Source organism: Microtus pennsylvanicus, chromosome 3 (genome assembly GCF_037038515.1).
Source record: "Microtus pennsylvanicus isolate mMicPen1 chromosome 3, mMicPen1.hap1, whole genome shotgun sequence".
In the NCBI taxonomy this organism is placed as follows: Eukaryota; Metazoa; Chordata; class Mammalia; order Rodentia; family Cricetidae; genus Microtus; species Microtus pennsylvanicus.
This window is the reverse complement of record NC_134581.1, coordinates 14,818,051-14,838,401: the sequence shown is the minus strand read 5'-3', so window position 1 is coordinate 14,838,401 and position 20,351 is coordinate 14,818,051. Positions and strand designations below refer to the sequence as shown.

At 41.0% G+C, this 20,351-nt stretch overlaps 1 protein-coding gene across 1 annotated transcript in view; it reads left to right on the top strand.

The window, feature by feature from the left end:
• Positions 1-20,351, top strand: part of Prkar2a (protein kinase cAMP-dependent type II regulatory subunit alpha) — a 65,531-nt gene that overhangs the window by 36,772 nt on the left and 8,408 nt on the right. The window contains exons 5-9 of the mRNA XM_075964599.1: positions 3,300-3,406; positions 5,842-5,995; positions 13,402-13,503; positions 13,646-13,720; positions 18,297-18,362. Coding sequence (XP_075820714.1) covers positions 3,300-3,406; positions 5,842-5,995; positions 13,402-13,503; positions 13,646-13,720; positions 18,297-18,362 — 504 coding nt within the window. The remainder of the gene's footprint in view (positions 1-3,299; positions 3,407-5,841; positions 5,996-13,401; positions 13,504-13,645; positions 13,721-18,296; positions 18,363-20,351) is intronic.

Sequence of the window (20,351 nt, the reverse complement as noted above, 5' to 3'; positions counted from 1 at the left end):
AGTCACTCTGACAGAAATTACATGGAATTTCCAAAAAATAAAATTATTCCACTCTATAACTGTTTCTTTGTTTTATTTGCTTATCTGGTTTTTTGTTTGTTTGTTTGTTTGTTTTATACTTCTGGTCCTGAGAATTGAATTTAAAACCTAACTAAGCTGTTCTGTATGTGTAGGTGTATGTGGCGGAGGTGCGTGTGCGTGAATGGAGAGGCCAGAGGTCAGCCTTTGGTGTCGTTCTTTACATGATGTGTATTTTTTGTTTTTTCCTTTTTTGGTTTTCTGAGACAAGGTTTCTCTATAAAATAGTCCTGGCTGTCCTAGAACTCTCTCTATAGGCCAGGCTGGCCTCAAACTCACAGAGAGCCGCCTACCTCTGCCTCCTGAGGGCTGGGATTAAAGGATTAAAGTCATGTGTGACCACTTCCCGGAGCTGCATATTTATTTGTTTGTTTGTTTATTTATTTATTGTTTTTGGAATCAAATTCAGGCTTACTGAGCATCTCTCCAGTGTGTCATTCCCTGCCTTCCCCCCCCTTTTTGGACACTTGAAGTCCTGTAGGCCAGACTGCCAAGAATGATCTTGAACTTCTGGTCTCTCTGGGTTTTTTGCTTTCAAGACAGGTTTCTCTGTGTAGCAATCCTAGCTGTCCTGGAACTCGCTCTGTAGACCAGGCTGGCCTTGAGCTCACAGAGATCTGTGAGTGCACCACCATCACCCAATGGATCTCTCTGCTTTTAACCTCAATGTAAAACTGATATTTTTTTGTGTTCCCTGCCCCAATATTAATCTTTCTATCTAACAGGGGGACTCCAATTGAAAGCTGAGACCAGTATTTGGTCAGAATTTAGTAGTTTTTTTTTTTCCTTTCCTTTTTTTTTTTTAGATTTATTTATTTTTTATGTTTACTGTGTTCTGCTGGCAAATATGCCTACATGCCAGAAAAGGGCATTGTATTTCATTGTAGATGGTTGTGAGCCACCATGTGGTTGCTGGGAATTGAACTCAGGACCTCTGGAAGAGCAACCAGTGCTCTTAACCTGAGCCATCTCTCCAGCCCCTGTTGTTTCCTTTTTATTATATTTATTCATATATTTGCTTTCTGGTTATGACATACAGTGTTGGTAAGTATGTATTTACATGTGTTATACATAAGTGAAACTTTATATTACCTGCCCATTAGGTACTACTTCTTAAGTAACATTATGTGGTAAAAGTTCTCAGATTTGCCTCCGTTAGTCATAAAAATTGAGGTAGAAATTAAACCCTTTTTAGAGGTTAGTGCTGTGCTGGCCTACTCAGATGATAACTTCCAAGGCTGTCTGCTCTGTAGATTTGATAATCTTACTAATGTCCACATCTCTAGGAAAAGTGACAGCCATGTCCAGTATAGACAGTATACTGGAGTTATCTAGATAGTGACAATGTGGGTGAGACTCGGGGAATTGACACCGTGATTTAGATTATCAGTTTTTGTTGGAAACCTTTTATTTTTATGATAATGATTATTCTATATTATGAAAATTAATGGGTTTCATTCACTGTGCTATTTCCATATATGTAAATGTTTCTTCCAACTTCCTATCCCTCTTCCTTCTATTCAGCCTTTCCTTTCCATGGTCCTTCACTGTCAGGTTATTTTTTCTGTTGTTCAGTTTTCACATGTAAGAGAAAACATGACCACCTGTTCTTCTGTGTCCGTCTGCCTTCATTTAATATGATGCTGTTTCCATCCATTTCCTACAAACAACATGATTTCATTTTTCTTCACTTATCTCATTGTGTAGCTACCTTATTTTCTTCTTCCTCTCACATATTGGTGGGCATATAGGCTGATTTCATCTTTTGGCTCTTATGAATAATAACAAGAATGAATATGTATTTTTTTGTCTGCCGACTTCATTTCCTTTTGATTCCACAATAGTGGAATTGCTGGATCATATGCATTTGTATTTTTAGTCTTCCGAGGAGCCTAGCCACAGTTTTCCATAACGGCTCTACTAATTTACATTCCCATCACCAGTATCCACAGCTTCCTTTCCTTTCCATCCCCACCAGCATTTGTTAATTGCTTTTATAATGCCCATTTATAGTTGCATAAAATCTCACTATAGTTTTGGTTTGCATTTCCCTGATGACTCAGGTGATAATACTGAGGTTCCCCCATCTCTTTGCTTTTTAGAAGAGATCCCATACAAATACCTTAGCTTGGCCTTGAATTCTGCCTAGGATAATCTTGAACTTTTGATCCTTCTGTTTCGATCTCCCCAGTGCTGAAATTAAAGGTTTTATTTTTTATTTCAGCACTGAGAATCAAACCCAGGGCTTCTTGAATGCTAGGTAAACACTCTATCAACTGAACCATATCCCTGGTCCTGTGTACTTTTTTTTTCTTCCTATTTTTGAGACAGGGTCTTTCTATTACTTAACTCTGGTTGACTCTCCTGGAGTTTACAGAGACCTACCTGCCTCTGCCTCACAAGTGCTGGGATTAAAGGTGTGTTACACTTTCCTGGCCTTCTACTTCTTTTACTAAATGTCTCTTCAAATCATTTGCCTATTTTTTAAAACATGATTTTGGGCTTCTAAGAGGTTTTGCTTGTTTGTTTAATTTTTCTTTTTTGACATGATGGGAATTGAGCCTAGGGTCTTGCACATGCTAGGCAAGTGATCTATGGCTGAGCTTCACCTTCAGCCCTGATGTTTGATGCTTTTTTATTTTTTTGTTTAATCCTTTATATATTTTGGATATCGATTCTCTGTCAAATGAGTTAGAAAGCTTTTTCAAGAGAATACTATCTCAAAAGAATTGACAAACCAGTTTTAAGAAACTGACAGGATTATCAAAATTCCAAGATAGCTTGTATGGTGGCTCAAGCCTTTAATACCTGAACTGAGGAGGCAGAAAAGTTCAAGGCCAACCTAGTCTACAGAGCAAGTTCCAGGACAGCCAAAGGTACAGAGAGAAACCATCTTGAAAAAAATTCCAAGCCCACCTGGCTTATATAGTAAGACCCTGTCAAAATAACAGAGAAGGGGCTTGGTACTTGTGCCATCTGTTAAAGGGGGTCCAAAGCCAAATAGTGCAAAACACTCATTTCCGAGAGCTCTTAGGTTCCTGTTTAAATGGTGGTGGTGATCAAATGTATATAGGCATATAAATTGGAATAAATACAACTTTATGGGATGTTTGTTTCTGTTTGGGGCGGGGGCTGGGGGTGAGGGCATGGGCATGCCCAGCTGACCATCGTGTTTTCTCAGTAAATGTCAAAGCCATCTGTTCTCTTTGTGTGTACCTTAGGAGCAGCTTTCTCAAGTTCTCGATGCCATGTTTGAAAGGATAGTCAAAACTGACGAGCATGTCATTGACCAAGGAGATGATGGAGACAACTTTTATGTCATAGAACGGTAGGGAAGTTTTGGGATTATTCGGCCTCACTTCCTTGGATTTTTAGTACAAAAGCCTATATTATGCTGAGCCCAAAGATGTCTAGTGTCAGGTAAACAAGCTTCCCAAAACCTTTCAGGGATCATAGCTGCCTCTGTGTACTGCAGTCCTGAGTAAAACCCTATTTGGGGAGATGCCGCTTATAGTTGAAAATCTTCTTTTTCGTTAGATAAAGAATGACATGATGTGTTTTGTAAACATGTCATTTGCCCGTGTTCAGTTGAATTGATCCCTGCAGAGTATCTGTGACTGTGTATTGTCTTAGTGTGACTCTTTGGTTTTCAGCTTGCTGTGAAAAGTGAATGTACTCCCCTTACCTCCATGCTTTCTGACTCTGCACCAAGTCTAAGCTGTGCTGGGTTTACTTCCCTGACTTACTGCATCTTAGTCTCTTGAGTTGATAGTATTCCCCTGAGGAAGAGTAGGGGTTCCTTCTTACTCTTCCTCAGTCCTAAAGGAAGGAGTTCAAGGTAATAAAACATTATCATACGTCCATTATCTTCTGTTATTCTTAATGTTAAAATTTTTTTTTTTATTAAGCTGAGCAGTGGTGGTGCACACGTTTAATCTCAGCACTCTGAAGGAAGAGGCAGGCAGATCTCTGTGAGTTCAAGGACTGGTCTGTATAGTGAGTTCTAGGATAGCCAGAGCTAGGCAGAGTATGAAGATTTACTTTTACTTATGTGTATGCATACTTAAATAAATAAATTTGTGTGCATGTGTAAAAAATTAAGGTTATTATTTTTATTTATGTGTGATGGGGCAGGGGAGGTAGGGGTAGTGGGGGTTGTACATTTGAGTACAGTGCCAACAGAGGCCAGAAGAGGACATCAGATAGATCCCTTGGAGCTGGAGTTAAAATGATTGTTGTGAGCTGCCTGATGCGGTTGTTGGAATCTGAACTTAGATCCTCTGGAAGAGCAGTATGTGTTTTTAACCATGGATCCAGCTCTCCAACCCCCCCCCCTTTTTTTTTTGAGCCATCTCTTCAGACCCAGAATAATTGTTTTTGTGACTTTGACTGTTATTAGGATTGTCTGTGGGTGACTCTGCACATCTTTTCAGTATCTTTATCTGTTTTGGAGTGATTGCATGGGGACTTACTTGTGCATGTGTGTTCATGTGTGTTTGTGATTTCACAAATGTCATTGTGGCTGCCTCAGTGTTTGGAGGTAAGAGGACATGCTCGGGTGCTGTTCTGTTTGAAACAGGCTCTCATGGACCTGGAGCTCCAGGACTAGTGTAAGACAGACGGCCATCAAGCTCAGGGATCTTCCTGTCCCTGCATACCTGGTGCTGATTAGAAGTGCAGGCCTCCACAACTGATATTTGTTTGTTTGTTTGTTTTTTGAGACATGATTTCTTTGTGTAGTCCCGGTTGTCCAAAACATGATTTATAGACCAGGATAGCTTCGAACTCACAGAGATCCATCTGCCTTTACCTCCTGAGTGCTGGGATTAAAGGCGTGCTCTACCACCACCCAGTATGCAAGCCCTTTGCCAGCTGAGCCATCACCCCAACCCTCAGAGGTTCTCTGAGTGACTTGTTAATGTGATGTTAGTTGTTTTACAGAAATTCCGAAAAGTTGGTTTGCTTCTGTGATCCATTGAGCATGTCTATTTCTCTAAATGTTAGTCAATTCTGAGTACTTTTCTTGAGTTATAGTAGGTAGAAATTTGTGTGATTATTTTAATCAGTTCTATCCTTGTTTCCAGCAAACTATGAAAGAAAAACTTTACAGTCAATACTATCCACAGAATACTTGGTAAAAATTAAGCATCTTTTTGTAATAAACTGTTTATCAGACAAGATATAGTGGCTTATCAGGAAGCTAAGGCCACAGGTCAGGACTTGAAGGCCAGCCTGGGTTAGACTGAAAGACTGATATTAAGGAAGGGTTCCTGTGCTCTCCATTTCCAGAAAATTCTGTGCCAAAAGCTCTGGCCAGTGTAATAGGCAAAAGTAAAGTAAGTATGTATAGAGGAAAAGAAGTGAAATTCTCTGCAAGAAAAATCCACAGGAGTGCTACAAAACAATTACTGAACCGAGTTAATTTATCACGGTTATAAAATACAAAATCAAATGCAGAGCTAGAGACATGGCTCAACAGTTAATAGTACTGACTGCTCCTCCAGCATTGGGTATTGAACCGTGTAGCTGAGGATGATCTTAAATTTCTGATCCTCCTGCTTCTAACTCCTAAGTGCTGTAATTACAGACATGCAGCTATGCCTGGTTTATCTAGATCTAGGATCAAACTCAGGGCCTCCTGCATGCTAGGCAAAATCTCTATCAAGTGAGCTATGTCCCAGCTCTGCTCCCCTATGTTTTATATGTAGCAGTCAGTTCTTAAACTTATCAGAAGTAATTAATTATTTTTTGTCATTCTTCTAGGGGAACCTATGACATTTTAGTAACAAAAGATAATCAAACACGTTCTGTTGGTCAGTATGACAACCGTGGCAGTTTTGGAGAACTAGCTCTGATGTACAATACCCCGAGAGCTGCTACCATTGTCGCCACCTCAGAAGGCTCCCTTTGGGGATTGGTGAGTGAGAGAAATGCATGGTGTAGTGTTGCCTGTCTTTCATAGCTAGTTATCTGAAAAGTATGCTCTAAAAGGTCTCATGTACATGTATCTTTCCATTTTCCTCAGTGACTTAACAGCAAATCCTTTAAGTTACAGAAATGTGAGTGGTCTGTAACCTAGTAGTGACAGGGCTCTTGCTACATTTTTCCTTGTTTTTATAAGCAATTAGACATAGATAACTCTATGTATTTAAGTAGTTCAAGAGGGCTACAGAAGAGATTCCCTATCACTAATGTACCTGTGCACACAAAAGAGGAGGAGGAGCAGTAGTATAGGGATGGTGGTGTCAACAGCAGTCACTTTGTGTTCTGTCATTTCCTCTGTGCCTATGTCCAGTGCTTCCTTCTTCAGGAATGCTAATGACCATAGGGAAATGGATTTTTGCATTAAGCAAAACACTACTATGGTTCTTGTATCATATTATCTACTATCTGCCTCATTTCATTTCTTTTTATATTAAGTTACATATCCATAATTTGTACCTCTTCCTTCAAAAATATCTTAATACAAATTCCATATTTCACTTTTGTTGTTGGGTTTTTTTTTTGTTTTTGTTTTTGTTTTTCAAGACAGTTTTTCTCTCTTCAGCCCTGATTATCCTGGAACTCACTCTCTAGAGCAGATTGGTCTCAAACTCAGAGGTCTGCCTGCCTCTGCTTCCTGGGTGCTGGGATTAAAAGTGTGTGCACCTGGCCTCCATATTTCACATTTCACTTTTAAAATAAGGGTATCTGTAATAGTTTCTACTTGCCTTATAAGAATTAATTCATGTCATATAATTATCATAGAATTAACCAAAATTTTTAAAATTTGATAAAAACATATATATATAGTTTTAAAAAAATAAGTGAATCCTGCCAGGCATGTTAGTGCATGCCTTTAATCCCAGCAGAGGCCCAGGGATCTTCAAGGTCAGCCTAGTTTGCTAGTGAATTCTATGCCATTAAGGCTTCAAAGTGAGACTCTGTCTCAAAACAAACAAAAAGAGTGATCCCAAACAGCAAAAACATAAGGAAATTGATTCCCCAATACACACCATAAAGATCTAAAAAATAAAGACAGAACTATCTTTAATGCAGAAAAGTGATGCATTGTTAATGGGGAGAAACCAAAGTGCTGAAGAAAAAAAAATCCTGTCAGCCAGCATTGTATACTTCCTGAAAAGATCCTTCAAGAATTCAGATATTCTCATATGATGGAGACTGACCCTAAAGAAATGGCCAAAACTGGCCGGGCGGTGGTGGCGCACGCCTTTAATCCCAGCACTCGGGAGGCAGAGGCAGGCGGATCTCTGTGAGTTCGAGACCAGCCTGGTCTACGAGAGCTAGTTCCAGGACAGGCTCCAAAACCACAGAGAAACCCTGTCTCGAAAAAACCAAAAAAAAAAAAAACAAACAAACAAAAAAAAAAAAAAACAAAGAAATGGCCAAAACTGATTCAGAAAGGAAGCAATAAAAGGAAATTTAGAGATTCTTAAACCCAAAAGAACACAGAGTAAGTGTAGTAAACATAGTGACCTGTCTTACTTCAGATTTGTAAATTGTGTAACATAGTTTAAGCAAAAGTTTGTAGAGATGGTTGTTGTACAAGAAGTATTTGAGACAATTATATTTTATAAAGGGAGAAAGGCCAGATCAAAGTAAAACTTCGATACCAGTTGTAATTTATTTAAAAACCACTGCAAAGGGAAATCACATCATGCAACAGGGCTCACACAGAAGGTTTTTCGGAAGAGGAGAGAGAAGGAACAAAGGGGGCAGAGTGACAAGAGAAAGTGGGAAGTGGGGAGAGAGAGAGACAAGAGGTGGGCAAGGCCCGCCTTTTAAAAGGGAATGTAACGAATATGCACAGGAGGTGCTCTTAGTGGCTGCAGCTGAGGACACATCTGTTGGACCCTAGAGTCCAAACACTGAGGAGGAGTCGCCCCCAGAGATCACCTCTCACACCACAGCTGATGTAAAAGCATCAGGATTTTATTAATTCTGTCATGACATGGTCTTCCAGCATTAGAGGCCAGAAAGACCCTGAATAGCCGGTACAGGCTACTTTTAAAGGAAAAGGCTACAGAAGCAAAGGGGGGTGTCTGGGGGTTGTCCTTTGACTATTATGATTGGCTTATTCAAAAGGGCTACTATCAATAATTGGCTGGAGAGCAGTTGCCAGATCAGATGAGGTAAGAGGTCACTTTGACCCTGTTTCCCAGGGACTGTGTCAAAACATACGTGTGTGGGTAATTGTTCAGGAACTGAGTCAACATCACAAAGACTCAGGGAAATGGAAAGTTCCCAACATTTCAGTAGCTGTTAGGTCCTTGGTTCCCAGGGGGGAGGGACAAGCATTACTGCTGAGACTGAGAGAGCTCAGAATTTGTCAGAAATGGCTTCAGAATTGTCTTAAAGTTCTACAGCATCCTGTCAGAACCCCAAAGGCAGGCAGTGCAGGTGCCTGAATACTAACATTTCTCCCTTTTGTTTATCATAAAAAGGTGAGGAGTTAGAAGGGGCGTAGCAGGTGAGGAGGGATGAGGACACTGTATTCTCCTGACTGCTTCCTGCTGACCTGGGGGGAGGGGGACGTCTATCATCTTTGGGGAACCTGAGAAAGGTGGAGTACTGGCCACATACTGGAGTATCTGGCTGTTTCACTTCACCGTCCAGGCTCTGTGGAACCATCCAGTGCCACTTGGACCTGGCAAAATGCTTTTTGTCGTGGATCCAAGTCAACTCCATGGAGCACACAATGATGTGGGAGTGTCATATATCAATCTGTTGATTTCATTGGCTAAGCAATAAAGAAACTGCTAGGCCCATTGGATAGGCCCACCCTTAGGTGGGTGGAGTAAACAGAACAGAATGCCGGGAGGAAGAGGAAGTGAGCTCAGACTCGACAGCTCTCCTCTCCAGAGCAGACGCCTTCAGAGAGACGCCATGCTACCTGCTCCAGGGAAGACGCACGCTATGAAGCTCCGACCCAGGATGGACTTAGGCTAGAATCTTCCCGGTAAGCGCACCTAAGGGCGCTACACAGATGATTAGAAATGGGCCAAAGCAGTGTTTAAAAGAATACAGTATCTGTGTAATTATTTCGGGGCATAGGCTAGCCGAGCCAGGCGGCTGGGGTTTTGGGGACCCAGCCCCGCCGCTCATATTACTACAACACAAGAACTTTGAGTTTACAAAAGAGATAAGTTTTAGACACATTAGAATTCACAGAGATCCATCTGCCTCTGTCTCCGGAGTGCTGGAGTTAGAGGTGTGTGCCACCACGGCCTGGCCTCTATGGTTAACCACACTCTGATCTTCAGACAAGCTTTATTTGTTAAGGCACAAACAAAACAGCACATTTCCTCCTTTTTGTCTAAAATTAATAAAGATAACTAATGTAAGAAAAACTATATACAATAAGTATAATACAATATATACAAGCTGTAGTAATAGGAGCGGCGACGGGGCTGCGTCCCCAACACCCCAGCCGCCTGCTCGGCTAGCTTATGCCCGAAATAACAACACACAAACTGTATTCATTTAAACACTGCTTGGCTCATTTCTATCTAGCCTCTTCTAGGCTAACTCTCGCACCTGGACTAGCCCATTTCTTATCATCTGTATAGCACCCGTCTTACCGGGAAGATTCTAGCCTAAGTCCATCCTGGGTCAGAGCTTCATGCTTGCGTCTGCCCAGGAGCTGGGAGCATGGCGTCTCGGCTGAGGCGTCTGCTCCTGAGAGGAGAGCTGTCAAGTCTGATCTCACTTCCTCTTCCTCTCAGCGTTTTATTCTGTTTACTCCTCCCACCTATCTTCTAACCAATGAAATGGGCTAAGGCAGTTCCTTTATTAGCCAATGACCTTCCTCCATAAGTATATCAACAATGTCTAGTCCATTTGCATTTGACAAACTCAGAGAAAATACTCCATTATCTGTCCTGTCTTGGTGTGTCCAAAGTCTTGTATCTAATTCACTTACTCACTTTTTTACTTTTTTTTTCAAGGTAGGGTTTTTCTGTGTAGCTCTGTCTGTCCTGGAATTCACTCTGTAGACCAGGCTGGCCTCAAATTTACAGAGCTACGCCTGCCTCTGCCTCCCAAGTGCTGGGATTAAAGGCGTGCACCACCACTGCCACCTAATTCACTTTCTGTCCTAACTTGCGTTACCAAAACTATCTTTTATATACCTTGTATACTTTAAGCCTCTTTTATGAATTTCTTTTCTGAATCTGGTAACAAGGAAAAAATATAACTATAAAGTCTTTAACTCCCTCAGAGACCTGAGAAGGAAAATAATATTACCTGAGTAAGCAGGAAGTGCAAGCAAGAAACTTCCAAAAAATGTGAGAAATGACAGAAACAGCTGGCTGCCTAGACAGTCACCCAGAGTTCCTCTGTAATGTTGGGGCATTCTTCGATCCTCAGGCCTAGCATATCTGACAGACTTTTCTATGAAGCAGGCTTTTTTGAAGGACTGACTCACCTTGTCTTGGCAGGCTTTGACAGTCACTCTCTTTTGTGCCCTGCTTGTCCAGTTTGGATAGCATAGTGTCAGCAGTCAAGGCAAGAGCACTTTCTTGCCCAGTGGCTTAGTTTTGCCACAAAGAAAGTAAACACCATGTGGAGTTTCTTCAGTGCCCATTATCCTCTTCAAGTAGATTAGTGCTGCCAGGAGCAGATATGTCTCATTGTCATAAAAAAGAATCTATGGTATTAAAACATCTTAAATGCCATATTCTGCAAATATCTGAAGTTTTTGAAGACTACCTGTCTACTTAAAATATGTTTAATCTTGAAAACATACCTAACATGACTACAAGTTTGATTATAACAGGTGACTAACTACTGACCTGCATTTCCTTATTATCCTAAATAGTTGGTAATAATTACTTTCAAGGGCTGAAAATTTTCTTAGGGGTTTTTATGTTGTTCATAACCACAAGAACAGGCCTTGCACAGCCTAAAATGAGAGCTCTGGGAAGTATAAAAGCATACAGAGGATCGAGGATCGGATTGGGCTGGGATGTAGCCCAGTTGGTGGAATAAAGAAAGCCTTGGGTTCAGTCCCTAGCACTGCATAAAACCAGGCAATGGTGCATCTGGGGAGAGCGCTCAGTGGTTAAGCACCCACGTACAATTCTCAGTACCCACATGACAGCTCACAACTGTCTGTAACTCCAAGAGTTTTGACACCTTCACATAAATAGACATGCAGGCAAAACACCAATGCACATAAAATAAGAAATAATTATTTTTTAAAAATCAAACCAACAAAAAAAATAATAGGCAACTGTAGCGTGTTCTCGTGGTTACATGGAGTTCAAGAGCACCCTGGCTTACAAATAAACTAATTAGTGGTACTGAAACCTCAAGACAAATCACTGAAGAAAATCTGTATTCTTATTACCTAGAAATATTGTTTACTTTTATATTTGTAATTATTTGGTCACATTATATATTTTAACATATTTTTAACAACATCCAAACATATAGAAGGGAACTTCATAGTTATCATTTTTCTCAGCCTTTTTTATTTATTTTATTTTATTTTTTTGAGATAGGATTTCATCATGCCTTCTTGGCTGATCTCAAACTCATAGAGGTCTGTCTGCTTCTGACTTTCAAGTGCTGGGATTAAAGGCGTGTACCACCATACCTGGGAGCAGTTTCTCAGTCTTAATTACCCTCTTTCTACAATATTCTTGGCCTAGATTAGACCAGAAAATATATAGAAATTGAATTCTAGTGTAATGGCATAATAATCCAAAGTGTGCGGCTGGAGAGATGGCTCAGAGGTTAAGAGCACTGCCTGCTCTTCCAAAGGTCCTGAGTTCAATTCCCAGTTACCACATGGTGGCTCTCAACCATCTGTCATGAGGTCTGGTACCTTCTTCTGGCCTGCAGGCATACACACAGACAGAATATTATATACATAATAAATAAATAAATTTATAAAAAAAAGTGTGAAAGTAACCTTTTACATGAGAAATTCCTTACCTTAGAATTCAGAAATGAGTGGCAGATGATGCAACCCATGAAAGCAGTAAGACTGAATACTCCTGTCAAGCAAGCAGATAGTGAAGAAAATGGAGACCAACTTTTAACTAAATGCCAGCAGGAGAGCTGTAAAATAGTATAGTGTAGTTTAGAGCAGTGAAGGATGAGGAGCCCACCATAACCCCCTACTGGGAGTGCAAGTGACTTCTCTGGTTAGGTAAATGAGTCTCAGCTCACAGAGGTCTAAGGTAGTGCCACTATCATCTAGCTTCATCATTTTTTCACTTACCCAGTTTCCATCTTGAATACTTTTCATTAATTTAACTCTTATCCCTCCCTCATGTTCCCAGCAAGTTTATTTTTTTTTCCTGCAATATTATCTTCCATTGCTTTTTTTCTGCTGTAATTGCTCTTTTCCCACCTAGAAATTCTTGGAAATTCCTGCTTGGAAAGACTTAAAATTTAGTCAGGCAGTAGTGGCACATACCTTTATTCCCAGCACTCAGGAGGCGAGGCAGGCAGATCTCTGAGTTTGAGGATAGCCTGGTCTACAGAGTGAGTTCCCGAATAGTCAGGGATACACAGAGAAACACTGTCTCAGGGGGTAAAAAAAGGCTTAAAATATTTTTTGGACAGCACTAGAGATTGATCAGAGAACATCCTGAATTCTATACAAGTGTGCTATCACTGAGCCACATTTCAAAACCATTTTCTTGTGAGACAGAACTAAGTTAATCAAATGGACCTAGTACTTTTGAATCTTCTGTCTTGCCTTTCTGAGTGGCTGAGATCATAGACTTGTACTGCCATGCCCAGGAATCGATCCTGGAAATGACTGTAGCGTTTGCCTTCTGTACTTTGACTTAGTACATTTCGGTTCATATATCAATTGCAAAAATTCTTATATGTTATATGCTTTGTTTTTGTTTGAAATAGGGTCTCACTATCATCCAGGCTGGTCCAGAGTGGTCTTGAGTTTATGGTTTTCCTGCCTCAACCTCCTAAGTATTGATTATAGCATGGCCCTGTATATTTTGTGTTGTTTCCTCATTACAGTTGCAAACCTCTGGAGGGCAAGAACAGCCTGATTGTTTGCCCTTACTTCCTGCCTTTTCTGAAGGTGTCTGAGCACTGAGTATTTAGTGGGAGTTTTGTTCATGTTCTATTTTGGGCCCATAGATGGCACTCATTGAACATGGCAAGCTACCGTTTAGGAGGTTTCTGCTCTAGCACGGGTTAGAGTTTCTCTCTTCCAGCATCATTAAACTCTGTTGGTACACTGACTTCATAGGGCTTTGGTGGCTGCAGTGGTTCAGTTATCTAAACCATAGATATTCTCTTATACAGGCGTGTACTAGAATTTTCATTTTTTTTTTCTTGTAGGACCGGGTGACTTTTAGAAGAATCATAGTGAAAAACAATGCAAAAAAGAGGAAGATGTTTGAATCATTTATTGAGTCTGTGCCACTCTTTAAATCACTAGAGGTAAAGTTTGAATAAGAGTCTGTTTAGATGGTTTAGGAAGAGCTGTTCAAACTGTTCCTAGGTTTTCAAGTATACTGTTTTAACCTAGTTCTGTAGCAATGACATTCAATCAGGGTTTTCCCCTAAACTATATGTTTTGTAGATGTCAGAACGAATGAAGATTGTGGATGTGATCGGAGAAAAGTTCTATAAGGATGGAGAGCGAATAATCGCTCAGGTGAGTTGGGGTCTGGACTCCCAAAAGGAACAATGTATCACAGAGTATAGTAGTGCACACCTGCAATGCCAGCACTTAAGAGACAAGGCAGGAGGTTCACAAGTTCAGGCCAGCCTGGGCCACGTTGTATTATTCTGACTCCAATAGGGGTGATGGTCTACCCTTAATCCCAGCATTCAGGAAAGACAGACAGGCAGGGCTCTGTGAGTTTGAGGCCAGTCTGGTCTATATAGAAAGTTCCAAAGTTCCAGGTTAAAAAGGGAAAGAAAGAAAAAGGAAGAAAACAAACCAAAATTTAATGTCCTCCACTGTTGGAAGCTGTGTCGTCCCTCATACAAAGACCTCTAAAGTTCCTTTGTGTCTGTCTCCTGCTGTCTCTTTTCCCTTGAAGGACTAAATTCACTGCTAAGCAAATCTTCTGCCACTGCACTCTCAGCCCTTTTTATGTTTGTGTTTTGAGACAGTATTATCACGTTGTCCTAACCTCGGAAGCCTCCTGAGTCACTGATTGCAGCCACATGCCACCAGGCTCAGACCTCCATTCATTTTGGGGTTGTCTTCTATTGGATGTTATTTGCTATTGACCCTAAGTAAGCTTTATTATCTCTATTAGAATCCAGAGAAAACTGGAGGCTTATGCTCTCTGTTGTCTCTGCTGGCACAAAAGCAACCTGTTGATGGTATGACACCAGAATCCTTAGCATTCAGTGATAATCAGATCTATGAGATGTCTCGATATCCTTTGTATCTTTTTCATAAGTTGTTTTTGGATAATGCAAGATAATATACAGTGAACTGAACCATTATAATTAAAGAAAGACTGCAAAGTAGGGGTAGTGGTGTATGCCTAGAATCTGAACACTTGGGAAGTGGAGGCAGGTGGGTTAGGAGTTCAGGGCCACTCTCAGCTATATAGCAATCTCTTTTTTTTTTTTTTTTTTTTTGAGATAGGGTTTCCCTGTATAACATCCCTGGCTGTCCTTGAACTCCCAGACACCTGCCTACCTCTGCCTCCCAAGTGCTAGGATTAAAGGTGTATACCACCACTTTACCAAAATGTCTTTATATTATGTGATAATTTTCTCTATCTCCCGTGTTTGTATTTTAATTACATATAAATAGTTTAGGGCCTTTTCCAGATACAAACTTCCCTGCCAGTGCCTCTGACAAGAACACTGGGAAGGCATCTGGTTGAGTTGAGTTGGGCACTTTGTTTGCCCTTGAACACAGCTGGGTTGAGGAGGATGGTTTCAGATCACTGTAACTCCAGGTCTATAGAACTGGCCCCACCAGAACTTTGAGAAGTGGTCAGACTGAAGATGAAAGAGGAGGAGAAAGCCCCACTAGACGAGACTGAACACTGACAAAAGTCTGATGTTCGTTTTAGGTTACATCTCTGAATGGCTTTGCTTTCCAGGTTCCCTTATATAATTTAAGGTTAGGATAAATGAGACCGAAATAATAAGCACTCTGATAATACATATGAGAAAAGGGAGAGTATAGAAAAGGAAGGAATTAAACCATGTCATTTCATAAAGAAGTTTCATTTGAGCCGGGCCTGAAGAATAAGTGCAACTTCGTTTTTTTTCTTTTGTTTGTTCGGGTTTTTGTTTTGTTTTGTTTTTTCGAGACAGGGTTTCTCTGTGGCTTTGGAGCCTGTCTTGTAGACCAGGCTGGCCTCAAACTCACAAAGATTACCTGCCTCTGCCTCCTGAGTGCTGGGATTAAAGGCGTGCGCCTCCACCGCCTGGCCTGCAACTTTGTTTTTACAAGTTTATTTAAAACTCAATTTTTGCTTTGAATATACAAAATGCAAACTACATGAAATGTTCGTTTATTTTGTTTGTAAAGTAAAACTTTGCTTACATTTATATTACATAATATATTTAGTTCCTTAAGGCAAGGAACTAAATATATTAAAAAAGCATTTGTTGTTCTTGAAGCATAGCATAAACTTTTCTCCACATTATTGCTCATCTGCACCACAGTATAGACATGCTGTCTGCATAAAAATACTCACCAGAGCCAGGCGGCTGTGCACACCTTTAATCCCAGAGCCAGAGGCAGGTGGGTGTCTGAATTCGAGGCCAGCCTGGTCTACAAAGTGAGTTCCAGGACAGCCAGGGCTGCACAGAGGAAACCCTGCCTCAAAAAGAAAAAAAGAAAAAAAAATGCTAGCCAGTGAGAGTGGGTATGGTGGCCCATCCCTAAGAGCTTATCTCTCTCATCTCACATTATTGGTCATATTGTATCTGAAATTACAGTAGAATTGACAAAATTCTGTCAGTTCTCTTGCTTATCTCTGATCAAATTGCTGACAGAAACAACTTTCTGAAGAGAGGGAAGGAAAGTTGATTCTGGCTCACAGTTTCAGGGAATCTCAGTTCATCTCGGCGGAAGGAACTAGTTAGTGTGTGGTAGCTGGCCCCTCACAGTAATGACAGTAATCAAGGAACAAATGGGGAGAAGGGCTAGGCTGTAACTCTCACAGGCCCACTCCTATGTGGGTAGGCCCCACATTCCAAAGGATGGGTAACTTCCCAAGAAAGTGTCACCAGTTGGGAGCCAAGTGTTCAAACATGTGAGCCTTTGGGAGACATTTACATCCAAACCATAATTTTTGACAAGGGCCTTGCTCTGTAACTTAAGTTGTCCTCAAACTCAGAACAATTCTTCTGCCTCAGCTGTCTGAGTGCTGTGATTATAGGCATGAGCCATCATGCCTGGCCTGGGACTAGATTAACTCAGACAAGTCATCCTCAACTGTGTGGTCCCAGTTGAGGTTTGAAGTCTTGTCTAATACACACCAAGATGAGTGTGTGGTAGTGCACGGGGGAGAAAGAGGAAAGGAGAGTTGAAAGTTTGAGACTAACTAATGATCTGTATAACCAGACTGGTCTCCAAACAACCAACCTACGTAGCACATGATTGCTACTGGGTCATCGGTGATTTGTTCCAGACCTTAATTGTGAGGGAGGAGAAAGTGAAAGAAGCCTGAAGCTCTTCTCCCTTATCTGCTTGCCCGAGTCTTGCTTCTTCCAGCTTTCGCTCAGATTCCACCATTCATGCTGAAGCTGTGTTGTGTGCAGTAGCTGGTCCCTTTACCAGCATTTGAGAGCCTGTGGTCCTGCTCTGTTCTTTTCCTGTAGCACTGCCATCCTCTAACACAGCTGTATAATTTACTGGTTATCATATTTCTTGGTTTGTTTGCTTTAGCCATGCCCCTGGGACAATGTCTGCACACAGTGAGAACATAGTACATTATTTGTTGAATTACCTGGCTTATTTAGCCAGGTAGTTTAATAGTAAGCCAAGCAAAGTGAAAGCCTAAAGCTTACAAAGATGGTGTCAAAGCACCTACTGAATCAAGGCAGAGCTCTTCACATAGATCCATGCTATTCTCTCTGTGTTTATGGGGGAAGGGGGTGGACAACCTCAAGTCTCATTCCTAATGCACAATCTACTTTAAAGAAAAAAATAACAACAACAAATAGTACCAAGGTCTCCCTGAATGTGGTGACACATGTCTTTAATTCCAACACTCAGAAGGCAGAGGCAGGCAGATCTCTGAATTCGAGGCCAGCTTGGACTCTACAAAGCAAGTTTCAGGACATCCAGGGCTACACAGGGAAATCTGTCTCAAAAACAAAACAAAACAAAACAAGGCCTCTGACTGGCCTGTAACTTGCTGAATAGGCTGGCTGGCTGGCTGGCTGGCTGGCTGGCTGGCTGGCTGGCTGGCTGGCAAGCCCCAAGGATCTGCCTGTGTCTGCCTCACCAGCACTGGCTTTCGTTTGTGCATCTCCACTTCTGGCTCCTCCTACTTCCGACATAGGTTCTGAGGATTGAACTCAGGTCCTTGTACCTGACTTGTAATGCTCAATGCTTGAGCTTCCTCCTCAGTCTCTTCTTGAGGATTGTGTTAATTGATCAAGATTATTCCTAGACCTCTGTCTTAGTCTATGCTCTATTGTTGTGAAGAGACAGCATGACCATGGCAACTCTTATAAAGGAAAATATTTAATTGGGGTGGCTCGATTATGATTCAGAGGTTCAATCAATTATCTTCAAGACAGAGAGTGTGGTGATATACAGGCAGACATGGTGCTGGTGAAGTAGCTGAGAGTCCTACATCTTATAGGCAACAAGAAGTGGTCTATAACACTGAGCAAAGCTTAAGCAAAAGAGACCTCAGTAGACCCAGTAGTGTCACTCCCTATGAGCTTATGAGGGCCAGTTACATTCAGACTACCACAACCTCCCACTCCAGGAGTTACTTGACACATTTGCAGTATTGTTTACTGGTCCCTGAAAAGGGTTTCAGCACAGCAACATAGCCAGTCAGAACAACAATGATGTGTAGTTGGTAACCTGGTCACATTCCTGAAGGTAAATATAAAGACTAAGAGGTGGGACATGTGTCAGTCATAATTGGGTTAATGGCTTAGTCATCAGGATCCTCTAATACTATGAATTTATTAGCCATCAATCTGCTTGTTGAGTTGGAGATAAAAACCTGAGGTGCTCACAGTCATCACTGCTGTTTGTGACTCTGACATAAGTTCTTCTTTTTCAGGGTGACAAGGCTGACAGCTTTTATATTATAGAGTCCGGGGAAGTGAGCATCTTGATTAAAAGCAAGGTGAGTACGGGTGGTGCTGTGCCAGGTGTCCCCACAGTAAGTGTTCACTTTATACAATATGGCCTGTGCTTTAGAGTCTAAAGCCATCCTTGTGCTACCCGGGGTGACTGCCAGGAATAAATAAGAAAAATATAAAAACCCTAATGAGTATAGGAACGTTATATAATAGGTATATAGGAGGTGGGATATGAAGAAAGCATCCTTGTTTTTAGGATGTTGCTAGAGGAAGTCTTCATCATATTCCTATTGTGGTATTTGAGGGTAGAAAGATGTTGATAATTGATGACCTATATGTGGGAAAAATCTTCTCCTTCTTCTCCTTCTCCTCCTCCTTCTTTTTTTTTTTTTGAGATCATTTTATATAGTCCAGGCTGGCTGGCTTCAAATTTGACTATGTATATAACTGAGGGTGACTTTGAACTTGTGAAAACTTGACTCTACCTCCGTTATGATTATAGTCATAAATAGACATAAGCCTATGATTGTAGGCATGTGCCACCATGCCCAATTGTATCTAATGTTGAGGATAAAACCAAGGACTCCATGAATTGTAGGCAAGCATTCTAGCAGCTGAGCTACATCCCCAACCTGGGAGGAAAAATTCTTAACATTCAATCTATCATACTCAAACATTAATTTTTTTAAGAATATAAATTTGTTGAAATAGTAAGTTACATGTATTTTTAGTGTGTATATAAGTATATAGTATATATATTTAGTACTTATACACTAAATCTAGTATGAAATCTATTAAAAATATTTTTTGTAAAGGTTTAAACTATTGTCAGGGAAGATATGGAGGTAGGAAGATGATGAATTCGAGAATAGTCTAGACTGTAATTAAAATCCTACCTCAAGACAGCAGAAAGAACTGAAGGCAGTGCTCTTATTACTGCCCAGCTTGAAATTGTGCAATATACAAAATTTCCAATTAAAAACATGAAAAACAAACCACTTACATTTATTACTGTCTAAATGGTAGCTTGATTCTTAATTTAAAATAGAGGTGTCAGAAGCTGGAGAGATGGCTCAGAGGTTAAGAACACTGACTGCTCTTCCGGAGGTCCTAAGTTCACTTCGCAGCAACCACATGGTGGCTCACAACCATCTATAATGAGATCTGGTGCCCTCTTCTGGTGTTCAGGCATGCATGTAGGCAAAACACTATATAATAAATCTTAAAATTAGAGCTGTCAGGCTGTTGAGTTGACTTAGTATTCTGAGTTTGATCCACTCTTTTGTTGGAAAGAAAGTACCAACTCTGATCCCCACTTGTGCACTGTGGAACCTGTACACATGCAATAATAATACTGCAACACAGTAAGGTTTTTAAATAGAGCTATTGTTTCACGTAGAACTGTAGTTTGAAGTGTTTGTGTTCTTTCAGTTGCAGCTTTTAAACTGCTAATTCATATTTGTACATTTCTCAAATGTTCACTGGCACTGTCTGTCATCATAGTATAGTGTTTGATGAGTAGTACCAGGGGAGTCAGAGAGTTTATCAGAAATGCAAAGTCTTGGGCTCTGCCTTAGACCTGCGTTGTAAGGGAGCTTTTGTGTGTGATGGTGCAGTAAGTGCTGTCCAGGAGAATGGACTGAGGAGGCACAAATACAGTGCCAAAGGATGCTTCAAAAGTTAGAAACAGAGCTGGGTGTGGAGCATTCCTTTAATCCCTGTGCTTACGAGGTGGGAGCAGGGCAATCAGGTTCAGAGTCTTCTCAACTACATAAAGAGTTTGAAGCCAGCTTTGGCTACATGACAGACACTCTGTCTCAAAAAGAAAGAAAAGCTGGGTGGTGGTGGTGCACACTTTAATCCCAGCACTCAGGAGGCAGGGGCAGGTGGATCTCTGTGAGTTTGAGGCCAGCCTGGTCTACAAGAGCTAGTTCCAGGATTGCCAGGGCTGTTACACAGAGAAACCCTGTCTTGAAAGAAAAAAAAAAGTAAAAGATTGCATTGGTTCACGTGGAGCAGCAGAGCAGCTTCAA